General features: G+C 38.9%; 1 protein-coding gene and 1 long non-coding RNA gene across 2 annotated transcripts; one reads left to right on the forward strand and one right to left on the reverse strand.

Moving 5' to 3' along the window:
- The first annotated feature begins 1,345 nt into the window (after window positions 1-1,345).
- On the forward strand, window positions 1,346-2,450 carry LOC145062193 (transcription factor-like protein). Its single transcript, XM_079009828.1, has 2 exons — window positions 1,346-1,935; window positions 2,052-2,450. Exons 1-2 carry the CDS (start codon window positions 1,483-1,485, stop codon window positions 2,283-2,285), a joined length of 687 nt encoding a protein of 228 aa, XP_078865954.1. The 5' UTR covers window positions 1,346-1,482; the 3' UTR covers window positions 2,286-2,450.
- A 2,359-nt stretch (window positions 2,451-4,809) lies between these two features.
- On the reverse strand, window positions 4,810-6,762 carry LOC145062194 (uncharacterized). Its single transcript, XR_013687476.1, has 2 exons — window positions 6,362-6,762; window positions 4,810-5,135 (listed from the first exon to the last, which is right to left on the reverse strand). It is a non-coding gene; the product is annotated as an uncharacterized LOC145062194 (long non-coding RNA).
- Window positions 6,763-21,824: the final 15,062 nt, after the last annotated feature.

The following is a 21,824-nucleotide window of genomic DNA, read 5'->3' on the forward strand; positions in this document are numbered from 1 at the left end:
TCAAGAAAAGGTAACAAGAAGCTCTATTCTTATATTAATTCATACTTGCCTTAAAACCTCCCGAATTAGAATGCAATTTCCATAAAAACTCAAACTGACACTTTACCGAAATACCCCTTGGCTCCAAAACACAAACCAAACTCCTAGATCATCCAAATTACATTACCCACACCCAAATAGGTCTAAATCTCTTTTCCTAGAAGGCCCTAAGCATGATGATATTTATTCTTTAGGTCTACCACCCCGTATTAGAAAACGATTCAGAACAGGGTGTTACATGGCGCCAAATTGTTTTGGTCAAAAATCAATTGAGTGAATATCAACCAAATTGAATGAGAGGTTGTGGTATTGTAGGTAAAGTGATTATCGAAATTAGAACAAGATTGCATAAGTGATTTACAAGGAAATCTCTTGATCCTTACTAGGATCACCAACATAAAACCTTGGGAGATGATAATGATCACCTACCTTGTTTGTTTGTATTAACTGAAAGATGGATTACATAAATGAAAGTGTGTACACGAGTAACTAAATTTTACGATCAGTCTAAATTTTAGGAGTTATTTATGAGTAACTAAATTTAAATAAGACTTTATTTTCAGTCTAAAAATCCATGCAATTCACTCGCGAGATAATTTGTATAACGAATTTTATTTGTTTCCATGTATCTCATGTTGTACTCAAAGTATTAAAAGATGATTGTACACATATAAGAATCATTTGAAGGATAATTGGAATGGAGTTTTTTTTACTTCTTAGAAATGATGTTTTATTAATTCTTATTTGTTTGATATGGTTTAAGTTGATATTAATTTAGTAATACCTGAATTTATTTATAATTGTACAAAATGTTTTTGTTTGAGATCATTATTTTAAAACATTACTTGATGTCATTACTTTTTTTACAACCATAGCACTAAATCATTAAACAAAAAGTAAGGTGTTACACAACCATTTCCCTCTCTCACATACTTCTATATTTCTCTCACTGTTGCCTTTAAAGCAATGATCTGATTGCTTATGGACCACCGATGTCCGGACAACTGATGCGTAGAGAATCGAGATCCGAGATCTCATATTGAGAAGAACAAAGAGGTGAATGGTTGAAAAAAACCCTAATTTCCCTCAATTTCTCAATGCTAATAAACTTAGGGTTTTGCTTGTAACTTGAATGGTTAAAAAAACCAATCCGAATGAAAAAAAAATGTTAAAGACCAAATACGTAGATTACTTCATATTATAGGGACCATCCATGTAATTTATTCTAGATTTTTTAAGCTTCGATATAATGAATGTTTTTCCATTCGATATATAAAATTGCGATATTAATAACAACTACCACGAAATATCCTCTCCCCGGCGGCAAATGTACACCGCCGAGTGCCGACCCACTCTAAAACAGGATACATATATAAACCAAAGTCTCTTATCCAACAAGCCTCCATTTCTCTCTAACTGTAATAGATCCTTTAATTTACATTTATGGACTTCCACCGATTCTACGAAACATGGTACGAGCAGCTCCACCACCAAATCCACCACCTCACCAAATTCCCCCGTCCACCCACCACCGATGACGACCACCACCAACTCACCCAAGTCGTCGATAAAACCATGTCCCACTTCTCCGAGTTCTACCGAGTCAAGTCCCTCGCCGCTAATCAAGACGTCCTCTCCATCTTCTCCGCCCGGTGGTCCACCACTCTCGAACGCTCTCTCCACTGGATCGCCGGATGGCGCCCCACCACCGCTTTTCACCTTATCTACACTGAATCCAGCATACTTTTTGAGTCTCGCATACTCGACATCCTCCATGGCATTCGCACCGGTGACCTCGGCGATCTCTCACCGGCGCAGTTTACCCGTGTCAGTGAGCTTCAGTGTGAGACTGTTCAACAAGAGAACGCCATCACCGATCAGCTCTCGGAGTGGCAGGCATGCAAATTCTATATCTTTTGCTTTTCTCTTCATTTTTGTTCAAAAAAGGTTATCATTTGTGATGATTATTCATGAATTAACTGTTGAAATTTTCTTGATTGTTGGGATTATAGCAGGATGAGGCAAGTGAGCTAATAGGCGGGTCGTGTGGCGATCTTGATAAGAAGATCGGACGGCTGGTTCAGATCGTGGAGAAGGCGGACGAACTACGGCTGAGAACATTGAAGGCGGTGGTGGAGCTTCTGACGCCACAGCAAGCGGTGGAGTTTTTGATCGCGGCTGCGCAGTTGCATTTTGGGATCCATAGATGGGGTTTGAATCATGATCGTGAACGTGCTGGGAAATGAGGTACGGTTTTTTTGGGGTAACCATGGATGGTTAAACTCCGGCAACCACCGTAGCCACCATAATAGGCCGCTGCAACCCTTTTTGCATTACTAGTTAATTCATTTTCGTTGTATTGTTTCTTCAGTAGAAGAGCATCCTAATCCATCCGAATATTTCGCGTTATAAAAATCGACATTTTTGTCATACGTTTATGATTCTCTTTAAATTAATCGCAGAAAAAAAATGGACAATGTAAGATGATAGTTGTCATTGATGTTCCTGGGTTTGTTAGGGATGATGGGTGTGGTCATACGAGCTGGTGGCAGTTTCAAAGATCTGTGTATCCATGCAGAACGACACGTGTCATTTATCACGACCCACGTGTCTAATATTTTTGAATATGATACCCAATTGCTTCGGAGTGAAGGTGGCTTCTACTTTTTTAAGAAACTAGACAAAACTTCCCGGATAGTCAGTCTTGTGTGATTTTAAAAATGCAGCAAATTTAAGACAACATCGGAAAACGCTACATCATTGGTTTTTGTGGTTTGAAAATTGATTGTGGTTGTTCTTTCTGTACAGAAAACAATATTTAATGCCATTTCTGTAACTTATTTGTAGGTGAAAATAAAAATAATTTTAAAAAATAAATTAGATTAGCCATTTAAAAAAACAAAAAAACAAATGCGACTTCACATCCCCTAGTCGCCGCGCCTCCCTCCCTCATCACCATCATCTCCGCTCATCATATTCACACCACCTCAAATTGGTACATAAACTAATTCCAAATGATATGCTGAATAAGTTTCAACTAATCAATTACAAAATTACAAACAAACAAATAAAAACACACATAGAGATGGATATATTATAAGGTGTATTTACAAGTTTATTGCTCTATAATTGTTCATTTACTAGTTCTATAAAACGGGTAAAGTACCAGGCATGTCTCAGTTAGTACTCATATTTTGTTTCCCCTTCGACTATAAAAGATATTGAATTTATTTTTATGTTTTAATGATTGGTTAAGATATTGAATTTATTTTTATGTTTTAATGATTGGTTGTTGTCCAAGTGTAGGTCAAGTAACATTTCCATGTGTTACATTTGTGTCCGTGAGCTTAGAAAGGATATGGGCTGATGTTGGGCTAATTTTATTTGTGGGCTCCTACAAGAATTGGGTGACATGTTAGGTTTATATACTATATTAATATTAGAAATAGTGCATTTTGTATGTTTTAAGATATTGCCAAAATACTTTGTTTTTAACACTTATGGTCTCTTTGTGTATACTTTGACAATTATGGTCTCTTTTGTATACTTTGACAGTTTTGGTCACTTTGTGTATATTTTGACAATTTTGGTCCATAGTCTGTTGTAATTAGAGATTGACCGCATGTTTTTTAATATTTGCCACTTTAAGTCCTTTTGACTATTTTCGCCTTCATTTTGTCCCCTTTTTTTCCGTCTTAATACTTATTTTTTATTACAGATTGACCATACGTGTTTTAATATTTATCACTTTCAATCCCTTTTAACCATTTTAACATTCTTTTTGTCCATTTTCCGTCTACCGATTAGTGCTTTTGTTTTAGACTTCGTTTTGTCATCGTTTTCTCATATGACCATTTTGACCTTCCTTTTCTCCATTTTCCGTCTATCGGTTTGTGCTTCATCTGACCACTTTGACCTTCCTTTTCTCCATTTTCCGTCTATCGATTTGTGCTTCAAGTTTGGGCTTCGTTTTGTCATCGTTTTCTCATCGTCATCTTTTGTGAATAAAACAAGACGCATTTCAGTAATATCGGGTTCAATAAACGTACAAGAACAGCTACAAGGGCGACTCATAGTTCACCACGAGCTCACCCACTAGTTATATCTTAAAGTTCATAGTAGAGGGATCAAATGCGTAATACATCAATGTTTAAAGGGGCGACTCACTTTTCTAATACATGAAGAACATGCAGTTTTATTGTCCGTGAGGTGACCTATAATCCGACCCGATAATATAAAAGTATGAGTTGTAGTGTTAGAGCTCAAAACGTACACATACACACACACACACTCACAATTAATCACGACTCTGCTACTCTTTTTTTCTCTCTCTTTCTATGTATGTATTATTCTTCGACTTTATAGATTAGGGTTTGCGTATCGTAAACCTACATAGGTTCTTTTACTGAAATTATTAGGTTACGAGTTTATGTTGTAATATTTTCTTATTGGTGGCGTGTTATATTTAAACATTAGTTTGTGTTTTTTGGTTCAAAACTATTTTCATATTCTTATAATGGATATATATATATATATATATATATATATATATATATATATATATATATGGAGTGGTTTAAATGAGAACAAAAAAAGATTAAGAACCATAGAAACCACTTTTCATTAAGGATGCTTTTGTCATTCTAACTTTTTGGAAATAATAACTCATTATCTTTGACTTTCATTAAAAAAAAAGATGTATCTGATATAATTATTAAAATTATGTTTTTTTTATTGAAAAATGGCAAAACATCATTTTCACGCTTTAGCTAAGAAAATTCATAATTCAAATAACATATTCACAATTTAACAAACATATTAATTCAACCATTCACAACTTAATAAACATGTTATACACCAATTTATAAGTTAACAGAAATAACACTCAATTTCTACCACCACCACCACCACCATCGCCATCACTCGCCGCCACCACTAACCACATGGACCACCATTACCACTGTTATTATTGCATCCTACCAGCATCAAATCCGCCACGACCATTATCATTGTTACCTACTACTACTACAACCAAGCAACGATGTCACTCTTCCTTCCTCCTATCACCATAAGATCTGGGTCTTTTTCTGCCAAATCTATATTAGTTCATAATTAGCTTTACAAAAAAAATCACAAGTTAAAATAATATTATCAGTTTAAAATCACAACTTAAAACAATATTTGCAATTTAAAACATTTCTTTAATACAAAGATCCATAAACCATTAACAGTTAAATACAAAACATATAAAATATTCTTTTTCAGTCAATTTAACTAACACCTTTTGAGATGTATCAAAGTCAAATTCAAGATGATTATATGTTTTATCTAACTTATCTTTTGTTGTCCATTCTATCTAACTTTACAAAAAAAAAATTAAATGCAAGTTAAAACAATATTCACAGTTTTTAAAATCACAGCTTAAAATAATATTCACAATTTAAAACATATATTCAAAGTTTAATACAACGACCCATACATCATTTACAAATTAATACAAAACATATAGAACATTCTTTTTTCAATTATTTTAACAAATAATTTGTGAGTTGTATCAAAGTAGAATTTCAAGATGAGATTTTCATGTGCTTTATTTAAAACTATCTCTTTGACTCTTACAGCCCATTCTATCTAAGTTTACAATTAATTTTACGAAAAATTCACAAGTTAAAATTATTAAAACACTATTCACAGTTTAAAACACGTATTCACAATTTAATTCAATGATCCATACACCATTAAGAGTAAAATACAAAACATATAAACATTTTTTTTCTAACTAATTTAACTAACAACTTGTGAATTGTATCAAACATATAAACATTTTTTTTCTAACTAATTTAACTAACAACTTGTGAACTGTATCAAAGTCAAATTCCAAATTCCAAGATGAGAATATTATATGTTTTATGTAAATTATCTTTTGCTACATATTATTTGCAGGAAAAGCTATAAAAGAGATATTTGCAGGAAAAGCTACAAAAAAAAAAAAAGTGTCAGGGGAATCTCCCATGGAATTGAGAATATATATTTACATGAAAAGCTACAAAAAAAAAAAGTGTTTTGCATCCTCGATTTCCTTCAAAGGATCCCAATCCTCCTTTTTACTAGGAACATTTTCAGAAGGAACAAATCTGGTTCATCATAATCATCATCCTTCAATGGAGAAATAAAAAAACTTAATCAAATTGGAAGTTACTTGCTGATGGATACTTTGTTCAAATATTCACAATTTTAATTTTCGTTGACCAATAGGAAGTATCAAATATCAACAAAAAACTCAATGGATGAAATAGAAAAAATAAGTTAGGGTTTTTTTTACCAAAACTTGGAGAAAGAAGCTGAAATTGGATCAAATGGTCTGGTCCACCAGCTGTAAACAGGGACTTCACCGGTGGCGGCGGCGGCAGCAGCAAGAGAGCGAGGCAATGTTGGACGTCATATATATATATATATATATATATATATATATATATATATATATATATATATATAGAGAGAGAGAGAGAGAGAGAGAGAGAAAGAAAGAAAGGGGAGCAATTTTACTTGGTTAAGGGGAGGTGGGTTGCAGGTCGGACCAGTGGTGGGAGGAAGAAGGTATCCTACGTCGACAACTTTGGAAGAGCTGAAGGGCTTTGCTGCCGGCGGGGATGGCGAAGGTGACGTTGTTGGCAGATGGCAGTGGCCGATTGGTTGCAGATTGAAGATGTGGGAGGAGCAAGAGGGAGCATGTGTAGTATAAAGAGAAGAGGGAAAGCATAGGGAAAAATCAGTAGATGCGTTTTTTTTTTTTTTTTTTTTTTTTTTTTTTTTTTTTTTTTTTACCAAATTGCCGATGTTATTAAAAAATTAAAAAAAGAAAACCAAAATTTACCAATAGAATTCCGACGGAATGAAAAATTATTTGATTTCCGTTGGTAAAGCGTCGATAAATTGTAATAGATTATCAACGATATAACACTGTAAATTTTTCATTTAAAATTGCATAATCCTCATAACACATTTCACAAAAATCTCCTTTATTTAAATTACAAATCGCAACTCCATAATTGTTTGATTTTAAATCTAGGATCTTCAAAACATAACTCTTTCACTGGTGTGTACAATTAAGCTGGTGCCTTCCTGCGATCCTGAGATAACCTGAAACACATAACACATAACACGGTAAGTACGAAGCTTAGTGAGTTCCCCAAAATACCACATATAGCACATTAGCCACTCGAGGCTATAACTCTGTAAGACCTTCCGGTCTATGTGTCTCAGTGGTACCCTCCGGTCCCACGGCTCGTTGGACCCTCTGGTCCGGTCTCAGTGAGGACCCTCCGGTCTCACGGCTCGTTGGACCCTCCAGTCCGCTCTCGGTAACACATAACATAGCATATATATCACACAGACAAAATACATAACTCAAGTAAGCATATAAGACCCTCTGGTCACACATAAATACCACTCAAGGTAAAGTATAGTGAGAAGACTCACCTCGCAAGCTAGCAAGTAATAGTCTCGTACTCGGAAAACTCGAACTAGCATCCGCCTAACACATAGGATAACATCTCTAATTAATACTCTATTCATACTCAAATACACCAAAGGATATTATTTTTCTCTGTCTAACTCTTGAAGTGGATAAAATACCATTTTACCCCTCCATGGTCTCCATTACTCATGATTGACCCAACCCTAAAGTCAACAAAAGTCAAACTCGAGTCAACAGTCCCTGTTTGACCCGACTCGCCGAGTGCACCTATGTGACTCATCGAGTCCACTTGTTTCCTTAGATGTCTCATGAAGGTATAGCTCAACTCGTCGAGTTGACCCCCAACTCGCCGAGTTATTGCACGATCAAGCTCATCGGGACAAACCCTCACCGACTTGTCGAGTCAGGACAGGGACTCGATGAGTCCCTTCGATCAGATCCCTTATTCAGACGATTTAAAGCGGATCCATCACTCCAAACACTAGATCTACCATCCTAAGGGTCGATTGTCATGTAAAGCTGCAAGCTTTACGTTTAAACATGGCATATAAGACTCATAAAGCCAAAATATGCGCCCACAAGGGCTAGATGCACAAAAGCTAGACTCTAGCTCTATAAATTTAGAGTCTTTGGACTCACAAGGCCACTTATAGTCCAAATATGAGGTTCCAACCTCAAGCCATGCACCAATCACTCTAAGACACAAGATAGATGGAAGAAAACCCTAAAGATTCCCTAAACAAGATTTCATAAGGAAATGATCAAGCTAGCATCTTTTTACCTCCAACTGAATCAAAACTCTGAAGAACCTCTGGATCCAAAAGCCTCCTCTTGATCCAAGCCTTGATGCTCTCCACTTCTTCCTCCAAAAGGTCACAACATGCCCAAAATTATGTCTCTTCTCTCTTTTAGGTTTCTCTAAGCGATTAGGGTTTCTCTCTAGAGGTAAGGAGGATGATGAGGCGAATTAAGGTCCTTTAAATAGGACCCTACCCTGAGAAATTAGGGTTTCTCTGCCTAGCACCTACTCGGCGAGTCGACTCTCTGACTCGTCGAGTCCATTCATTAATGTCACGCGAACAACTCGACTCTACTCAACGAGTTGGACTCACAACTCACCGAGTCACTCCACGAATCTCAAAGTTAAACACCTTAATGCACTTGAAAGTCTGGATGTTACAATTCTCCCCCTCTTGAATTAGATTTCGTCCTCGAAATCGCTCCTCAACAACACATAGATCGAACCCAATAACCCGAAAAGAACCACTGAAAGGATCTCATACCACACCGATATCTTTCTCCATGTACATCTTAATCCAAATAGGAAATCCTAAAACCGGAATAAGACAGACCCTTCTGCCGCTACGATACCCCTTCTGACTCTCCAGAATATGGAAACTCTAATGGCCTGTCCCACTGCCAAACCGTCCTCTCAATATATCACCATGTTATTCTCTCTTCGAATAACAGACCCCGATAAGTCACTGCCCCTATGATTCTCTCGTTGCGACTTGATAGGAAAAGTCAAAGCCCAAAAATTGGCTATCGATCACTCATACCAGACATAAAAAACGATCCATATCATACTCCAAGGAACGAAAGTGTCAAATTACACCAGTGACCCATCCACTGTACTGCAATTGAAAGCCATCTGAACAAAGAACTCTCAACACCCTGTCCTCAGAAACAAGAAAAATGATCATGCTTGCTCAGAAGTATCGTCTAGCATCTAACAATCATAATCCTTAGCTCTCTCTCAGATATCCCTCTCAACACTGAGCACCAGGTCAACCCCTGACCCTATAGGTGGACCTCCAAAGGTTACCCTTTGCATGCCCTAATACATCTCACTGACTTCCTTCTCACAACAACTATCTCAGCCCATTGTGACACACAAGTCACGAAGTCCGCTTTGCCCCAAGCGAATACTACAATCCAAACTGAAATCGTCTCACCCTCGACCTCTGTCGTCTACTACTCATTAGCTCCATGCATCTCGCGGTCCTTCCCATACAAACGAACTGACCCACTCAGGTCTAAGACATCAGATGACACACAATACCCCTAAAAATGAAACCCATCTATGAATCCGAGATCTTATTTGCCTATTCAATACACCACCAAAGCCAAACTCAAACTTGAGAGTCTGGTCCGGCACCGAATTGGAACCACTCGTCCTATTGAAGCACTCAACTCATGACCCATGACCCGCAACCCACGCATACATCACTTCTCCAATTCCGTTCAATTGCGATAACCACAACTTAACTCAGAATATAACGATTCTCGACAAATATGGAGACCTCAGTCTCGCCCCTGGTCTGACCACCAGGTCCCCGAAACTCAAAGAATAAGGCTACCCAAGCCTGAAACTCTTATGTGTCATGCTCTGACTAGCAAATAATACGGCTCCTGGTAGAATTATAACATTCCCTCTCACTAACCCGCGAAGGCTACGGCTCCCCGCAGGCCTACGACATTCTCTTACTGACTCATGAATACTATGGCTCCCTGCAGTATCACAACACTTTCTCGTTGACTGGTGAACACTACGGCTCCCCGCAGTATCACAACACCCTCTTGTTGACTAGTGTGTACTACAGCTCCCCGCAGTATCACAGCACCCTCTCGCTGACTAGTGAGTACTACGGCTCCCCGCAGTATCACAAAACCCTCTCGCTGACTAGTAAGTACTACGGCTCCCCGCAGTATCACAACACCTTCTCTTATCACCCCACAATCTCATCCTCAACTCATTACTTCACTGCGTTGACTAACTCATGCGTCTCGGCCCAAGATAGATAGGTACACACACCCACCCAGGTTAAACATCACTGCTCCTGACGTCCATCGTTGGGACAAAACACTTTTTCTCGCTGCAATTCACATTCTCAGATAACCCCGCTTGATGTCAATTAGCTGAAAGGGCTCTCACTAGAACCAAAGACACCTGATACGCCACTCGCCATCTCATAACTCAAGTCCCAAAATAATCCGAAATTTTGAACATCATACTCAGATACCTCGGTACACCATCACAGAACCTTATGATGTCCTGTCTCATCCACTGATCTCCTACTTACGACATCGTACACAGATACATCAATGCATTCCTTCAAAATCTCATAACTAATCTTCATTTCACACAACACGTAACTCCGGAATATTCCAACTCTCAAATGAATCACGGAAGAATCGTCAATGACTCAGAACACGTTGACGAACATCCGAAACTCCCTCCTCTATTGCTCAAAATCCCATGCAAGAATACCCATACCGAACCGGAAACTGGTTGCCCAATCAACTCCTACCCTTCCCAAAGTGCATATAACAACCCATACATTGAACCAGAAATTCTCATCCGTCGAAACTATCCTTACGAGCCACCACATGGTCTTCGACCGATGGCCACCTGCCATGGAGACACTCATCATTTCCTTAACACATGCAACATGCATTATCTCACTCTGCCCTCGCCTCGACCCCAATAACACTGGCCTCATGTGTCCGCACCGTAGATCTCCATAAACATTTCTCTAACCGCACTTGAACGGATCGCGAATCCCCTTAATAGCATACCCAATTCTGCCCCACTCAGGGTTCAAACCATCACCGATTAGCATGCCAACAATCTATTCCATAGACTGTTTCACCAGGTATGTCACACTTGACTCTTGAAACGTACTACGCAATCACTCAAGGACTTTCCCAATGGAACCAAGCAATAAAAATCTCAAAATCCTCCCAACGTGACTGCCTCTAGTCATCTTGAAGCCTCAAACCGACACACTGCCGGGTACCTCATTGTTCTGAGTTAGTCTTGATTCTCGGTCCGGAAATAATGCACTCTTACGCACTTCGTCATTGACTCCTCGATCAGCTTCCCAACACGAGAATAATCATAAAAGCAAGAGACCTCACTCTCATAGCCGACACATAACTTAGACAATGAAAGCCACCGCCCCAAAAATGCTCCTCTTGATCACCTGGCACCGCTGTTAACACATGCCCTACTATACTCAAATAGGGTATATCCTTGTCCTTGATCATCTCAGTCACCACTGAAGATCCTCTCTTACTATAATACTACCTTGCAGTAGACATATTTCCCAGATACTCTGGTGAAAGATCGCAACCAATGCTACCCCACAAGGTTTACCCCCAAGCTCAGAAACCAAAAGTCTCAATATATCTTATGCTTCTCACAGGAAACAAAAATAGCACAACTCTGGTCACGGAAAGTGACATCTCCTCTATCGGCTGATTGCTCAATTCAGACCGTAATCCTCCATAAATCACCATCTTCTACTCATCCCTGAATCTTGCGACTCCAACTGGCATCTCACCAAAAATCCCTTGGAAACTAACTCGATTTCTCTCTTAAGGTATGCTCCATTGAAACTCATTCAACATGGCCCTCTGGCCCCATACTCTTTCACATCCGATCTCAGTCTAGCCAATCACAACGGAATAACTGGTAAAACCAGAAGCACTAACCGCCACAAGTCATGGTACTCAAACAATGTGGCCACCTCTCGATCTGCTATGAATCATGGTACCTGAACCATGTTATCTCCTCTTAATCTGCTACGAATCATGGTATTCAAACCATGTTTTCTCTTCTCAATCTGCTACTTAGAACTTATGGAATTCTCCCTGTTTCAAGTACGGGTCCTCTGCTTTCAGTAGTACGGGCCCATACTACCTGCCACATCCACCCATACTTTCCACACGGATTGTCCCTGATTTCCTAAGTAACTGCTCAACCTTCTCGATCACCAATCCCGTTAAACTTGGTCGCTCCCTAGCGAATACTCTCCTCTATTAGCGCAGTCAACTGACTATGGTCACTCCCTAGGCTCTTCCTAGGTTCTCTCACTCTCTGCCATCAGCTGCTGAAGAACTCCTTATGATGCCAACCATCAACCTCCTGAATATCGTCATATTCACTTAGCAGTTGACTCCCATCATCAAGAGTCCCACAAAGCATGAAGCAAGCAACATTCGGGATCGAATAATCTCTACCAACACGTAAAACCACTCTAGATTATTACTCCACTTACTCTACTTACACTCAAAAGGTATCACTGAACTCAGGCAACTCTACCCCACGCGGGTATCTGACTACTCTCTCAGTAGGCTACTCCAATGCTCATCTAGGTATCTCTCCAAGATTACTCCTCTACTCAAGCACCCTCTCTAGTTGATTTTTGCTAAATACTCATACTCAAAGCAAATCATAGATAGTAGCAACTTCTAGGCTAAGGCATCACAAATCAGGCCACTCTGGTCCTAAAATATGAAATACCTAGCCTATTCTCTAGCATGCATCACTAATATCTCAATAATAACTCATAACACAAAATAAATAAGGGTATTTTAGGAAATCACCGTTCGGGCTCTGGCTGATTGTACACACTGCTCCAACTCCTTTTCTCATAATCTCTTTCTCATTTTTAGAAAAATGATCTCTTTTAAAAAAATTTCTCAAATCCCTAGTTTGAGTGCAAACACACCTGGAGGTGCATCTGAATCCCTCAAACCAAGGCTTTGATACCAACTTGTAACACCGCAAATTTTCAAATAAAATTTTCATTAAAAATTGCATAATCCTCATAACATATTTCACAAAAATCTCCTTTATTTAAATTACAAATCGCAACTCCATAATTGTTTGATTTTAAATCCAGGATCTTCAAAACATAACTCTTTCACTGGTGTGTACAATCAAGCTGGTGCCTTCCCACGATCCTGAGAAAACCAGAAACACATAACTCATAACACAGTAAGCACAAAGCTTAGTGAGTTCCCCAAAATACCACATATAGGACATTAGCCACTCGAGGCTATAACTCTGTAAGACCCTCCGGTCTATTTGTCTCAGTGGGACCCTCCAGTCCCACGACTCGTTGGACCCTCTGGTCCGGTCTTAGTGAGGACCCTCCGGTCTCACAGCTCGTTGGACCCTCCAGTCCGCTCTCGGTAACACATAACATAGCATCTATATCTCACAGACAAAATGCATAACTCAAGTAAGCATATAAGACCCTCTGGTCACACATAAATACCACTCAAAGTAAAGTATAGTGAGAAGACTCACCTCGCAAGCTAGCAAGTAACAGTCTCGTACTCGGAAAACTCGAACTAGCCTCCACCTAACACATAGGATAACATCTCTAATTAATACTCTATTCATACTCAAATAAACCAAAGGCTATTATTTTTCTCTGTCTAACTCTTGAAGTGGATAAAATACCATTTTACCCCTCCATGGTCTCCATTACTCATGATTGACCCAAACCTAAAGTCAACAAAAGTCAAACTCGAGTGAACAATCCATGTTTGACCCGACTCGCCGAGTGCACCTATGTGACTCGTCGAGTCCACTTGTTTCCTCAGAAGTCTCATGAAGGTCCAACTCAACTCGTCAAGTTGACCCTAACCCGTTGAGTTATCGCACGATCAAGCTCATCGGGACAAACCCTCACCGACTCGTCGAGTCAGGCCATGGACTCGGCGAGTCCCTTCGATCAGATCCCTTATTCAGACGATTTAAAGCAGATCCATCACTCCAAACACTAGATCTACCATCCTAAGGGTCGATTGTCATGTAAAGTTGCAAGCTTTACGTTTAAACATGGAATATAAGACTTATAAAACCAAAACATGCTCCCACAAGGGCTAGATGCACAAAAACTAGACTCTAGCTCAATAAAGCTCGACTATTTGGACTCACAAGGCCACTTATAGTCCAGATCTAAGGTTCCAACCTCAAGCCATGCACTAGTCACTCTAAGACACAAGATAGATGGAAGAAAACCCTAAAGATTCCCTAAACAAGATCTCATAAGGAAATGATAAATCTAGCATCTTTTTACCTCCAACTGAAGCAAAACTCTGAAGAACCTCTGGATCCAAAAGCCTCCTCTTGATCCAAGCCTTGATTCTCTCCACCTCTTCCTCCAAAAGGTCACAACATGCCCAAGATTATGTCTCTTCTCTCTTTTAGCTGCCTCTAAGTGATTAGGGTTTCTCTCTAGAGGTAAGGAGGCTGATGAGGTGGCTTAAGGTCCTTTAAATAGGACCCAACCCTGAGAAATTAGGGTTTCTCTGCCCTGAACCTACTCGGCGAGTCGACTCTCTGACTCGTCGATTCCATTCATTAATTTCACGCGGACAACTCGACTTTACTCGACGAGTTGGACTCACAACTCGCTGAGTCACTCCACGAATCTCAACGTTAAACACCTTAATGCACCTGATAGTCTGGATGTTACAAACGACATGGTATTGTGTTGCAAAACTGTAGGAAAACCATCACTAACGTGTATATAATTATTTTTTCTTAATTTGTTGGAAATCCGTCAGTATTCCGTCTCTGTTTCTGAGGGATTTTTCCGTCGCTATAAATCTGTCGGTAATACCCTCTTTTCTAGTAGCAAGTGTTCATTGTTGATATTGAACATGCTAAAGGTTTAGATCTCATATCAGTTAGATTTCTAGCAAAATTATTTTCTTCTTGGATCTAAAATTATATAATCTAGATTTGTGTTCTTTATATTTGTGCTCTTTGGCATCAAATCTTTAACGAGTGATGTAAGATATGTTCTTACTAACATCATTTATGTATTATTTTAGTTTTTTAGGATTATGTTCATTTATTATTTGGTCGGCATAGTAGTGAGGTTTTATCATTCTAATTTTGGTCTATTTTGCTCTCTCTCTCTCTCTCTCAGTCTCTCTCTCTCTCTCTTAAAATTCGTGCCAATGAATTCTGAGCGCCTCTTTAGTGTCGGACTTGTTGAGTCTATTTGTGTTGCATCATGGGCCTCATGTTTTGTATCCGGATTAGGTATGTCCATTCGTGATTATCTAGTAGGGTTATAGTATAAATATGCATGCATGAATGCATACTACAAAGTTGATTATTACGTTCATTGTTTGTAACCCTAAACACCTCTATAGTCGAAGTTCTTAATCGACCTCTTCTGAGGTATTGAACTATTAATCATTCGACACATTCAAAGCCATACTCGTGTTCTTATATATTTTCATAATTGTTTGCTATCATAGAATTTAACGATCCTTAAAAAACTTTAGTTCTAACAATTGGTATCAGAGCAGGAGACTGTGTGATCAATACACATTCCTTCTGTATTCAGAATTCCTTAGGGTTTCCTCTTTTATCGTATAAATAGAAGCCGTCATTGTTGTTTCAACGACAACTCTATTTTTAGATAAAACCCTAATCTCAAGTTTACAGGTTTTATTCTAGAAGCTCACCATGTCTCACGAAGATTCGCAAACAAATCCCATCAACATCTCAAACAACATTGGATCTACTACCAGGATACCCATACTCTACACTCAAGACTATGAAGTATGGGCGCATCACTTTGAAGACTACGTGGTTGGATCTGAAGACAATGGCTATCTCATCTGGGAAGCCATCATACTTGGACCGTTTGTTCATTCGGGAACGAACACGATGGTTAAGACCCAAAAGGAATATAACAAGCTGGTGGCCGATGAACAAAAGATGCCACAAGATGAGAAAGACAAGATACTGTGTAACGTGAAGGCCATGAGAATGATAAGATTCGCCTTGCAATCTGACACGTTTCTTTTAGTTAGTTCATGCACGACAACCAAAGAAATCTGGGATAGGTTGAAAGAACTCTATTCAACTGATGAAGACTTGGAACACTCCATTCAAACCTTGTTGCTGTCAGAATTTGGAGTTTTTGAACAGAAACCATAGGAGAAACTCATACAAACTTTCGATAGTTTCAATAATCTCCTAAGTAAGATGATCAAACACGGAATAGAAAGAAAGTTGATTGAGCAGAAGGTGACTTTGATGAATGGGTTGAGACCGGAATGGATGGCTGTGGTTTCTACTGTGAAAGCGCATGAACAGTTTAAATCTTACTCACTAGCGAAACTTGTGGGAATAATTAAGTCTCATGAAAGTGTAGTAACCAAAGAACTGAAAGTGGTTTATGGTGGGGGATCGCTGGCTCTTGTCTCAAAAGGAAAAAGTGTTGCAGAAGAAGAGGAAGAGTCTGACATGTCTGAGTGTGACCTTACAAGAGAGGAGTATGCTATGATGGTCACCAATCCAAAGAAGTTTGCAAGGAGAAAATTTCCCGTCAACAAGAACCGAAACTGGCAGGGAAGTTATAGCTCTGAGAAGGTGAAGGATGAAACGAAAATCTCCTCTAAAAAGGATGAAGATAAGAAAGAGAGCAAACTTGCAGGAGACTCAGGATACGATTACAATTATTGTCACGGAAAGAACCACTTTGCCAAGGATTGCATGCTAAGGAAAATGGCTGAGAAAAGATATGATGAAGATGATAAGGCGTACTATATGCGCAAGTTGGTAGAGATCAAGAAAAAGAAGGCGACTAACAGTTCTATGAATGCCTTGATTGTACAGGAGAATGCTGATGAAGACGAGTTCAGTGGCGTCGAAGTTTGGTCAACCGAATCTGAAGATGAAGAGGTGAGAAAGCCCACTCATGGAAAGGCTTATGTAGCAAAGGAAGTAGGTTCGGCTGGAAAGTGTTTGATTGTCACAGCTAGTTCATCAACCGAAAGTGCTAGTGAGGAACCGAACCTGACTGAAAACAAGTGTTTTACAACAAAACCAGTTAGTGATTAGATCAACGACTGCGATCGTTTGATCAAAAAGGTACAATCTATCCTAGAATCTCTTAAAGTTCGAATAATAGAATATGAAGAAGAATTAAATGAATTAAAACATAAATTTTCTAATCTAAGCGGTAGTCTCATGCAAACTCGGTTAACAAATTCTAACCTAACTGACCAAATCAACAGGGTGACAACAAAGAGTGAGGAGAGACGAATGTGGATAGAGCTGAAGGAGCATGAGTTAGTTAGGGCTAGGGATGAAAGTATTTATTTGCAAAGAGATAATCTAAAGTTTTTAAAACAAAGGAATGTTTTTGTTTAATTGCTAAGCGTTTATATACTAATATTGCTCAATTGCATTTAAATTGTGAGATAGGAAAGAAAATTCATAAGATGATTTTGCCCTTTCTTGAATTTAAGGAAGATGAGGTCATAGCAGAATGTGAATCAGAAGTGTCATCAGAAGAGACATCCATGTCTTACAAAATTGGACTGGACAAAATAGAAACCTTCATTGATTCTAAGGAGCACAAATGTATGCTAAAAGATATTTTAGATGAAAATAATAGGTTGAAAATTAAGTCAGACACTATGCAATCATTTGACCAATCCAATGCCAAATTAACTTCTGATAATAAAATGGACTTAGGAAATACGTCTGAATTTGATGATGAAAGTGAGATGAGTGAAATCTCAGTAGAAGATGTGGTTGATTGCTCTGAGTTTATGAAGAGCGAAACCGAGAATGAGAAATCCCTAATTTCTGAAAATTCGGTTGAATTCGCTCGCCTGTCAAAAGACAAGATACAGAAACTCAAAGAAAAGGTGATGGTTTATCAAAAGGTTGAAACCGTGCCAAATCAGGTTTATGCAGTTACAGGGGTCACTCCAAAGCAAACAGCATAATTAAGAATCCTAGTCAACAAAGATAATGTTGAAGGGTGCGATAACTACTTCTGGTCAGCCCCTATCGACAACGCAGACAAAACCATAGGCTTGTCTGAGCAGACTTCCTGGAGAGTTAAAGGAAGATATGCTGCTGAACCCATAAACAAACCCTCAAGTTTTGACAAACCAAGCACAAGTGGAACCAAAGAAATCCCTGAAAAACCAAAGGAAGAACCAAAAATTCCAGCCAAAACAACCGAAACTCAAAAGGAGAAGCCAAAGGCCAGCTTCAACATCCACAAATCGAAGAAGGAGCTAGCTGAACAGAAATGCTTAAGAAATCAAAGATATGCAAAGAATCTGAATGAGCGAAAAAGTTACTGGCAATCTCAAAATCCCAACTATTTCCCTCCTAAGAGAGCATCATTAGACAAAGGAAAGGAAAAAATAAAGGAAAATTTCAGTCCAAGTTCCTAATATTCCAAGTCTCAGAACCGAAAGTCTAGTTTCGGTCCGAATGTCACTCAGAACTGAAAGTCAACTTTCGGTCCACAGTCTAGTTTCGGTCTAAAACCCAATTTTGGTCCCTCCATGTCCCAATGCAAAGCAAATTCTATGGAGGACATAAAAGGAAAGGGAAAGCTAACATCATATTCTAAGTTCCAAAGAAATCATCAGCTAGCCCTAGGAGTCAAAAGAAAAATCAAATACCATCTAACAAACCAACCAATGCACTAAAATTTAAACAAGATAAAACTAAAATCAAAGTGTGTACAATTAAAAGAAAAGATCAAACCACTTTAGTAAAAAGAACATATTTGGTTGATATTTCTACTGTAATTCCTTTTTCTGTGAAAGATTCACCAGGACCCAAGCGACTTTGGGTTCCTAAATCTGCTTGAATTTGCAGGTAATCAGTGACGAGCAGTTCGATGATGAATGGTACATAGATTGTGGCTACTCGCGTCACATAACGGGAAGGAAGGAAGAGCTGAGGGAGTTTCGGTCCCTGAAAGATGGTGGGTGTGTAAAATATGGAAATAACTCCTATGGAACAATCAAGGGATACGGTATGATAACAAATGGAGATTTCTCGATTCAAAAAGTGGCTTATGTGGAAGGATTGCAACATAACCTCATCAGCGTGTCACAATTAGTTGTGGGAACAGGTCTGAAAGTATCATTTGATGATGAGGGCTCTGAGATAATTGAGAAACAATCCAAGAAGGTTCTGCTGAAATCTAAACGCAAGGGAGAGATGTACCCTTTAAATCTCAACCCAATAACAGGAAAACCAACAATATGTTTGCTGTCAAAGGCAAATATAGATGAAAGCTGGTTGTGGCATCGACGATTATCGCACCTAAACTTCAAAGAAATTAATAAGTTGGTGCTTGGTGATCACGTACGAGGACTTCCTATTCTCAAATTCGACAAGGAACATCTGTGTGCAACATGTGAGATGGGAAAACAAAGCAGAAAGAGCCACCCTACAAGAATCAATACAAAGATTATTAAAGCTCTTAAACTCTTACACATCGACTTATGTGGACCTTTGGCTATAGAAAGCTTCGGTGGTAGTAAGTACATTCTTCTTATTGTAGATGACTTTTCATGCTTCACCTGGGTTTTCTTTCTTAAGCAGAAATCAGATGCAACTCCCAAGTTGAAGACATTTTTCAACCAAGTGGAAATGCAGCTAAGGAAGACGATAAGGAATATTAGAAGTGACAACAATCTGGAATTCAAGAATAACGATTTTGAGAGCTTTCTGGCTGACAAGGGGATAACTCACAATTTTTTGGCTCCTTATACACCACAACAGAATGGGATTGTTAAAAGACGAAACCGTTCTTTATGTGAGGCAGCCAGAACCATGCTCAGTTTCGCTTCACTTCCGTTATAATTCTGGGCTGATGTTGTTGCAACCGCATGCTACACTCAGAATCAAACCTTGCTCAACAAGAGATTATCAATTACTCCATATGAGATCTTAAATAATCGGAAACCAAATGTCAAAATTTTCCACATATTCGGTTCAAGGTGCTTTATTTTCAATTCTAAAGAGAACCGAAATAAGTTTGATGTCAAAGACGATGAGGGAATCTTTCTGGGTTATTCACTAACATCAAAAGCATACATAGTGTTAAATAAACGCTCAAAACGAATTGAAGAAACCTATTATGTCACCTTCGACGATAATTACATGAAGAAAGTTCAAAGAAGTGAAAGTGACTTAGGAGAAATTTTTCCAGAATCTGGACAAGTCTCGGTTCCAATAGCCAACCTATTTGAAGAGTACATGCGGCTGTTTGATGAACCATAGAAAGCGGCACACTCAGAAGCGAAAGCAGCAGACAACCAAATTGATAATCTTAAGAAGATTATAGATGAAGCTACTAAAGAGATGGAAAGTGAACCTCCTAAAGCTAAGGGTGATCCACCATCTACTGACTCAAAGTTTCAGGGGAAAAGTTTAATTGCATAAAAAACAAAGTATCTTTCGAGGGGGAGGATCCAATTCCGTCCCCACCGCATAAAGGTACAGGCGAAGTGGAAAGTACTGCTCCAAAACCACCCAATAGTAGTCCTATCGAGGGGGAGAATCCCACTCCCACAGAGGATGCAAACTCTGATGTTGCTACAGGATACACTTCGCCAGTCGAGGGGGAGAAAGGAAATACAACTGACGATGGTGATGATAATGAATTAGAATTTGAAGTTGAAGTGAACGCTGAGTTAGATCCAACATATGATCCAAACTATCCTCCGTTAGTAAAATGGACCAAGGACCATCCCAAAGCACAGATTATTGGTGAAACTTTTGAAAAAGTTCTTACTCGTTCTCAATTGAAAGTGAAACAAACTGCATTATTCTCTAAAGTTGAATTTTGTATGTTTAATTCGTTTGTTTCCAAGATTGAACCGAAAACTATAAATGTTGCACTTGATCATTCTGATTGGGTCCAAGCAATGCAAGATGAGCTTCCTGAGTTCGAACACAACCGAGTTTGGAGGCTGATTCCCACACCAAAGGATGCTTCTGTGGTTGGCTTGAAATGAGTCTTCAGAAATAAGTTGGACAAGGAAGGGAATGTCATTCACAACAAGGCTTGGTTGGTGGTCAAAGGTTATTGCCAAGTGGAAGGAATAGACTATGAGGAAACCTTCGCTCCTGTAGCTAGGTTAGAATCAGTTAGAATCTTCTTGGCGTATGCTGCTCATAAAAACTTCAAAGTTTTCCAAATGGATGTCAAATGTGCCTTCTTGAATGGAGAATTAGAAGAAACAGTCTACGTTGAGCAACCGCCCGGGTTTGTGAACGAGAAATTCCCTGATCATTGCTATGTGCTGGATAAAGCAGTCTATGGATTAAAGAAAGCACCGAGAGCCTGGTATGAAACTTTAACTCGCTTCTTAAAAATGTCAAAATTTAAACAAGGTTCGGTTGATCCAACCTTCTTTCGAAAGAAAGATGGAGAACATCTTTTGATAGTTCAGATTTATGTTGATAATATCATCTTCGGCTCTACGAATCCTAGCTTAACAGCTGAATTCAGGAAGTTGATGGAGACTAAATTTGAAATGAGCGCAATGGGTCCAATTAATTTTTTCCTTGGTTTAAATATTAGACAGGGACCAGAAGGTAGATTTATCAACCAGGAGGCCTATACAAAGAACTTACTGACGAAATTCGGTATGACGGGTGACTCAAAAGTGAAGGTTCCTATGGCATTTGGCACTAAGTTAACACCATCTCTGG

Source organism: Lactuca serriola, chromosome 7 (assembly GCF_051521515.1).
Source record: "Lactuca serriola cultivar US96UC23 chromosome 7, Lser_US96UC23_V15, whole genome shotgun sequence".
In the NCBI taxonomy this organism is placed as follows: domain Eukaryota; kingdom Viridiplantae; phylum Streptophyta; class Magnoliopsida; order Asterales; family Asteraceae; genus Lactuca; species Lactuca serriola.